This window comes from Morone saxatilis, unplaced genomic scaffold (genome assembly GCF_004916995.1).
Source record: "Morone saxatilis isolate NCDOM2014 unplaced genomic scaffold, NCSU_SB_2.0 Contig20, whole genome shotgun sequence".
Taxonomy (NCBI): Eukaryota; Metazoa; Chordata; class Actinopteri; family Moronidae; genus Morone; species Morone saxatilis.
The window spans coordinates 684,847-692,902 of NW_023339763.1; the positions used below are offsets into that span (position 1 = coordinate 684,847).

At 39.7% G+C, this 8,056-nt stretch overlaps 1 protein-coding gene across 1 annotated transcript in view; it reads left to right on the top strand.

Moving 5' to 3' along the window:
* The window catches only part of nipal4 (NIPA like domain containing 4), a gene marked incomplete in the record, with an annotated part of 13,607 nt that extends 5,789 nt beyond the window's left edge, over positions 1-7,818 (top strand). Inside the window, 4 exon segments of the mRNA XM_035665957.1 lie at positions 2,651-2,818; positions 3,624-3,703; positions 4,210-4,422; positions 4,655-7,818. Of these exon segments, the coding sequence (XP_035521850.1) occupies positions 2,651-2,818; positions 3,624-3,703; positions 4,210-4,422; positions 4,655-4,870 (677 nt within the window).
* Between the last annotated feature and the right edge of the window lie 238 nt (positions 7,819-8,056).

The window sequence follows — 8,056 nt, forward strand, 5'->3', positions numbered from 1 at the left end:
AGTGGGGTAAACTCAGAGTTGCTCATGCGTCAGCTCCTTTTACTGGTTTTAGTTAGGACACTATAAGTCTTGTGTCTTTCTTGTGTATGGACACGTTATTTGACTTTTACGTCTCTGTTAATGATATTAAACTGAAAGAAGGACAAAACGTATATATCTCTTCCTCTCTTTATTATGTCTCTCTCTTTTAAAGAAAGAATAATGGCATTTTTTTTTCTCACTATATATGGTTATTATTTATTATCACTATTACAATCACCCACATCAAGGTGATTTTAAGGAAATAAAATGGGAAACCATAATAACAGACAGAGTTTCAGAAATCTGTGAAGTGTTAATCATTGCATTCTTTGTGTAACAGCGCCAGCAGGGGGAGCTACACTGGCTGCATTTAGTAACTGATGGGTCCCATTTTTTAGAGTCAAACAGACCATTTAAAAGCAAGGGCAGCTTTAGGGCGGGCTACCTTGCTTGACTTGACAGGTCATTCCTCAGTGAGGTCCCCGTCCGGGCTCAACGCACAAACTCAGGATGCACAAACTGTGTCAAACAGTGCTGATAGATATGGATCCAGATCTGTTGTTGACTGTTCACAAACATATTGTTACTGTTATCTGGAATACCAAAGATCCTGTTGAGCAAGCGATGCCTACCAGTCTCGTTTTCCGAAACGCAATGCAGCCAATGAGAGCAGCTTCAAGGTCGGTAAGTACTGATACAACATCGATCGGGGGACGTCGGCGCTCACACAAGGTATAAGGGCAAACACCTGTTTGGGCGATCAGGGATAAATAAGGGGAAAACCTGGAGGGAAGAAACAGTTTGAGATAAAGACTGTTTGCACTGTGTGTACGGCAAACAACGGGTTTGCGTCAACTCGGACAACATGTTTTGTATTCCACTTGACTAGACTAGAATAGTTCCTCGGATGTGTATGTCTCTGTAATGTGGAAATATACTTCTGTGTGTCGTGTGTGTGTGTGCAGCGGTGAAGGGTCATGGCTACCTGAAGGACTGGTTCGTTGGGTGGGAGTGCCTGTTAACCAGGTAAGTAGTTTCTATCTGAGTTTATGATCCACATAAAAGCATTTTATCAATTCACTCAGTTAATGCTCAGTTAATCTCAGTTTAATTAACTTGTGCATTCCTACTGATTTAGCAAAGCTGAGGCAATCACTAGTTTACTTTCTCTCGAAAGTAACTTCAATTCAATTATCTTTACGCAATAACTGATCATACAAGAAAGCTATTAGTTTACTAAAAGTAACTTTGACTTTAAGCAGATGTCTTATTCAAATTCTCTTATAAGCGAAAATTTAAAAAAAAGGTCTCTTAAATATTAATAGTATTAGTTCTTACTATAAGCGTGTTTTCTGCTTCACGTATGGACAAGATAATATAACTTCATAACATAAACATATTTATAATATCTTTTTTCTTCGTAGTTTATTTATGAGTAGATTTAAAGCAGAAAACATTTCTCTCATTATAACTCTCTCTATATAGTTTATTTCCTCTTTGGTGTAACTGCACATAATAATGGCTCTTTAACATGGACTTAGGCTTGGCAGGTTTTCCCCTTTGTTTGTCAGTCTTTCACATCCATTCATCCTGTATCTATGAAACTGACCTTTCATCCTCCTCCGTCCGTCTGGTCTGGTCGTGTGCAGTGGACGCAGGGAGAGGCCTGTAACTTTGGCCCACATGTCTTGCTCGGCACGCTGGTGACTCCGCTGGGCGCTCTGGAGGTCCTGCGATCAGGTACGCCGTAGTTTCCTTTAACTCCACTTTATCAGCACAGGAAGTAGTTAAAGAATACAATCAGACAGACACTTTTTATTCGGGAGCCAAACCGGACAAATGATATTATTTACATGAGCTGCTTTTGAGATTAATGGAGAATAACTGACTCCCATGGTTTTGTGGCTGTGTGTGTGTGTGTGTGTCGTTCAGTGGCAGTTCTGTCCTTCCTCACCTGGTTGGGGTGGAGGTGTTTGGAATCGTGGTGGGGAAACTGGGGCTGGTTTTCGCTGTGCGTGCTGGGAATCTATCTTGTTGGTTATCACGCTCCACAGGGAATCGCAGGAAGTGACATCACTACCAGGATATGATCCAAACAAGCTCTGCTTGAGGCCCGGTGAGGACGGCGTTAATAAAGCGTTTACATACATACGGGTCAACTTCCTGTTACGTTAACCGACTTTTATTATTCATTATTATATTATTTAAAATTAAAACCTGATTATTTGAATGATCCTGTTGGGTCATTATAACTGAACAACCTGACATTAAACGGGAGATAAACTCATACAAAGCGTGTTGTACAGGTAGGCCACATATTGAGCATGCTATACACCAGTAAAGCTCGGAGGGTGCATGATGTTGAGCTTAATTCTAATGTATTTCCAAAATGTCCCACTGAGACTCCTGTTTGGACATTTTAAATGTAAAGCAGATGAAGATGTGACTGCCTTCAACCGGATTGATGAGTGACAAAACACAGAGACACTTGGATCTGAACTTATAAAAACTGACTTGTCTGTTGTAATAATTGACAAGAGGACAACATCGATTTCTGGTTTCAGTAAAAATAGGATGTGCTTTCCAGTAATTAACTCGTGTGGTGTGTGTGTGTGTGTGCGCGCTTTAGGTTTCCTGGTGTACATGTCGGTGGTTTTGGTTCTCTGTGCGATACTCGTGCTGTATTTCTCTCCTCGGTTCGGTCGCACCAACATCCTCATCTACATCAGCATCTGCTCGCTGCTGGGAGCCTTCACCGTCTCCTCCGTGAAGGGCCTCGCCATCGCCATCAACAGCGGTGAGAGACAGAAAACGTTACCATGTTTTTCGGAATTCAAAATCAATTGATTTAAAACAAAAGCCAGGTTGTGTTTGTTGGAGGATTCTGCTGAATATAACCCAGTTTACTGTCCCTAGCTGTGCGCTGTGTGAAGGCTCATAAATGTCCTCATGTGATGTCATTTGAGTCAGCGTTTAAGGTTAAGTTGCATTGTGGGTAATTTAGGTACAAGCTTTTAAGGCAGAAGAATGTGTGTGTACTACCAATATGTACTGATTGTGCCAAAATGTAGCATTCAGTGTCCAAACAAAAGCAAAATCTTCAGCCTGAACTCCCGGTGAAATTTAAAGATTGTGGTGAATCAATGATATTTTGACCAGAGAACGAACTCTAACACTGGTTACATTTGCAGTGAATTAATGCGACAAAACGCCGGTGAATTTGGTTCCTTCAGTCGTCCGATAAATGTTCATCTTTGGGAAAATCATGAAAATCCACCTTAACTTGTCTTTTTTTAAGAACTTGATAAAATGATACACACTTTTGGTGGTTTGTTATTAGCTGTGCTGTTGTTAACTTCCGCTTTCCAAAACCGGGAATTGGTCTAGAATACTGCAAAAACAAAATGGGGAACTTAACAACAACAACCGTAACAAATACGGTAGAACTTTTCTACTGTTACGGTTACAGAATATTAGTACTGTTGATTTTATGGTTATAGTTGGAGTTTTATTCCTTTTTTATCGTATAAATACAAGTTCTTAGCATCAACAGAAGAGGTGAATCTGTGTTAATGCTCATTATCCTCTCTCTTTCTTTCTAGTGTTTGATGATATTTCAGTGCTTGCTAGTCCTCTCACCTGGATCCTGCTCTTCACTCTCATCGTCTCCATAGTAACACAGGTAAGCTGTAAAATCATTTTTATTCTCTCTATAAAGGGAGTGTCTTTTTTAATGACATTAATGCTTGATAGTTAAAACATAGGGCAAGAATCTGAAGATACAATACGTGTCAGGATACAGGAGTCGATATTTTCTTACACCTCTCAGATCTCAATGTCCCAAATTCTACTTTCAACTGTCCCAGACTGAGCAACCATTGTCCCAAATTAAACATAATAAATATACCGTAGTTTAATAACTGTTTGAAATCACACTATGTGTCTGGCTGCATTCAGTTTGTCACTGGTTGAGTTACTGTTGTTAACTATAGTGCAAACCTGATTCTGATTGGTATACAGCGATGGAAATAATTTCCCAGACTCACTACAAGGACATCGTATATTTGAAGTAAAAAATCTACAAAGGGAGGAAGAAGATTAAAAGAATTATCTAAATATTAACTATTTACATATAAACTATAGAATGATGTTTGACAATCATACAAAAGTGTTTTTCTTTGCTCGCAGGTGAACTACCTGAACAAGTCTCTGGACACCTTCAACACCTTGCTGGTCTACCCAATCTACTACGTCCTCTTCACCTCCGTGGTTCTGTCCACCTCCATCATCCTCTTCCAGGAGTGGCGGAGCATGGCGGTGGTGGACGTGGTCACAACACTGGGCGCCTTCCTGGTCATCGTGGTGGGCGTGGCCATGCTGCACCTCTTCAAAGAGCTGCAGGTCGGTGGTCCCTGCCCTCCACATTAAAGTGCTTTTATAGCTAAGACTCCACTCAAAGTTTCTGATGACGGTTGGACGAACTGGAAAGCGGACTGAGAACCAGCCTTACATACTTTTGGCCATGGATCAGAGTTCAGAGAAAGAAATAGTGGATATTCTGTTTTGGTTACAGGCTGTAAGGCTACAAAGTGCAACAGGTAGACGTAATAAAACATGCTTCGATGTCTTGCAGGTGACGATGAGGGAGCTGACCAGTCATCTGTCTCAGCCGGTGGAGAGGGAGGGGCTCACAGATGAGATTTCAGCCAGTCCACGAGCAGAAGGAGATGGAGGAGAAGGAAGAAGGAGGAATAGAAAAGAGGATAAATACGGACTGATGGACAACATGGTGATAGAGAGTCTGCCTCCTATGAGAGAGGAGGGGCCGAGAGTCTTCATCATCAGCTGAGAGAGACCGAAGAAGAACACAGGTTTGTGTTTCCTGTCTGGACGTTGGAGTCCAGACTCACTCTGACTGATGTTATAAGCACTTTTTTAAAGGTCCAGTCCTCCACTTTGACAGTGTTCCAGTTCACTATTGAGGTCCATCAGCTTTCATACAAAGAAATAATATTTAACTGGACATACTGTGCAGGTCCTGGACAGAAATCTGAGGGAAATTGACCCCATTTACACTTTACTTCTTGGGCAGATTGGATTACTATTGGATCTGTAAAAAGCTGTAAATGCATCCAAGAAGGATTCCCTTCAATTTTAACTCTACAATCTGCAACATGACTACAAAGAGAATTAAAACCACTTCAAAGATACCGAATGACAATAAAGAGCCAAAAATAAACTACACACAGATGCAGAAACCTACAAAGAGACATAAAACATTTGGAAGTGAAAGAAAATGTATTAAATGAAAATGAAAGTGTATTAAATCATGTCTGGATGGTGTCCATATATGTGACATTTGAAAAGATATGTGTAAATGGGGCCACAGTCCATTATTATTTGAGAAAATAATAAGATCTCCTGCTACACCTTCAGATCGCCTTGTTTCATTTTCCTCCTGAAGGCGGCGAGAGATGTGTTCTGTAATGTGAGAAAACGTTTTATATGTGAATAGTTCATTTCAACTACCATTAGTAACTAGCTTCTGATTTCCTTTATGCACAATTTAAACAACTTTTGTTTGTTATTGTTGTCAACAAATCTCACGCAGGAACCAAAACCAAAGCTGTGTTTGTCTCTTTATACTTCCTGGCTGCTCCACGCTGTCTGTGGCAGTCTTTAAAAATACCGTGTGTAATGTGTTTACAGTAGCTGCGAACTAGGGATGCTACCCGAAACCATGTTCTGAATTGAGATCAGTTGTGAATAAATAATAACCTGCAGTATTTTTTTAGGTCACACACACATGCACAGACCAGGCAGTAGTGTAACTTGAGAGCAGAGACCTCTGAAGTGTGGTGACCTTTAAAGTCAAGTCGACAGTTCATCAAAGTCCACTAATAAGCAGGAAATAGACCCCAAAATTCTTTAATACTTTTATTTATTTCTTGTCTCAGATGGAATAAAACTAGTCATTTCGTCAACAGATACTTCAAACTTAAAAAAATGTATGTGTGAACAGGACAAAGTATATTCTCAGGATAAAACCAGATTGATGAAGGTGTCCAAGATCATGATCCTCTTTCAGTTTCAGGTGTCACACGGAGGCCCCTTTTCCACAAATTGGTTCTTGAACCAGCTCCTGGATTCTCTTGCAGCCGGACATCGTATTTAAAGTAAAAAGATTTTTTTTTAAATCTACAAAGAGAGGGAGAAGATCAAAACAACAATATAAATATTAACAAGCTCAACAAGCTAATTACATATAAGTTATAGAAACACCTTAATGTGGAGGTCGATACCGATGCCGGCTCCCCACTGGTGGACAAGGACTGTGAGAGGGATCAGATTTTGGGCAGGAGGGTAAATCTGTGAATTATGGCCTTTAGATTTAATTAGGGTTGTTCCGATACTAATACGAGTGTCAGAGATGCCTCCGATACAGCCTTAAATGCTGCATCGGGTTTTGGATACTGATCTGATATTACGAAATTGAATAGCTTTCAAACGCGACCTCGCTACTTTCCAGAAGTGTCACGTGTGCCGATTTTTTCCCAGAAAGGCAAAGTTATGACTCACTCTGAAATACTTATATGCTTACCCTAATCAACAAAGGCAACAAGTACTAGCCAATCAGAGGCAGAGAAAGGCGGGTCATATGTGCTCTGCTGGCACTGGGCACTCCTGTTTTAGGGAAGAGTTGATTTCCGGCATCGTTAGCCAAAGCCAGCTAAATATAAGTCAAACTACGTAATAAAAGAAAGTTCATGTATTGGCCGATACACAGAGTTCAGATATTGGGAAGAAGAAAATAGTACCGGAACATCTCTAGTTTTAATAAAGTGTTTCCTATTCATTATTTATCATTTTTCATAGCTTTTGTACTTTTACTTTATGATAGAACTGCGACTCTTGGTTGAAGACGTCTGGCTCTAAGCTAATTTAGCCTGGCTAGCTAATGTAGCTTTTCACGGCTGGACGGACATGAATAAAATAACAGTAACGTTAATTTAACCGCTGTAAACAATCAATTAATTGTTGATTTTGATCATTTCATGGATTTGTTGACAGTAATAAAACAGACTGTTTGGGAAACGCTGGAACATTTCAAAAAGATATCTCTCCATTACACTTTATTCATTTTGTTCATTACCATTTCAAACCCTGTACAGACTTGGAACATATCTTGTAAAATTATTGATAATACATAATATTAATGATCTTATTTCTGACATCACTGTAAAAATGTTGAATATTTCTATGCTAACTGGTGAAAGTTCGTTTGAACAGTGTTGTATTTCTATCTATTCATTCCTTGACTTTGTTTTTATTATGTATTTATTTTTATTCTCACAGAGAGTTTGATTTTATTTGAAAGAAAAACCATATCAGGAGGTCAGACTTTGGTTGGCAGAGCAGAGTGAGACGTCTTTGCTTCTTCTTCTTCTTCTTTGTGGATGTTTCTGTCTGACTTTATGTTTCCATTGTTTCTGTCGTCTCTGCTGATGACTGCAGTCTATGACGCAGGCGGACAACACAAACTGTGGTACATACTGACCATCATTTAGTGTTCGCTGTTATATAAGGGAAAATACAAAAACACATACATTTATGTTTATTATCTAAAATAACGGGTGGATGTAAACAGCCAAATAACACATTTATAATAAAAACAAAACAACAAATAGATGCAAAAGGACGACTTTTTTGGCCTCAACCCTGAATAATGTGTGACCCTGACGACACTGAATGATGATCAGTAATGAACTGTATAGTGTGTGTGGGTGTGCGTGCTGTGTTGTGTGTTTGCATGTGGTGTCCTGTCGTGTGCTCGTGTCTGCAGCTGAAGACTCGACTGTTTATGAAGCTCAGACTAATTAATCTAATTATAGACTCGCACAGTGTTTTGAAGCTGCTTAAAGAAAACAAACCGCAGTTATTCTCTGGTTTTAGCTGATTCAACAAACATCACATGTACTTTGCATTAACGCCCGTCAGTTCCCACAATGCAACTGTGTTTGTGGTTTTAGATTAT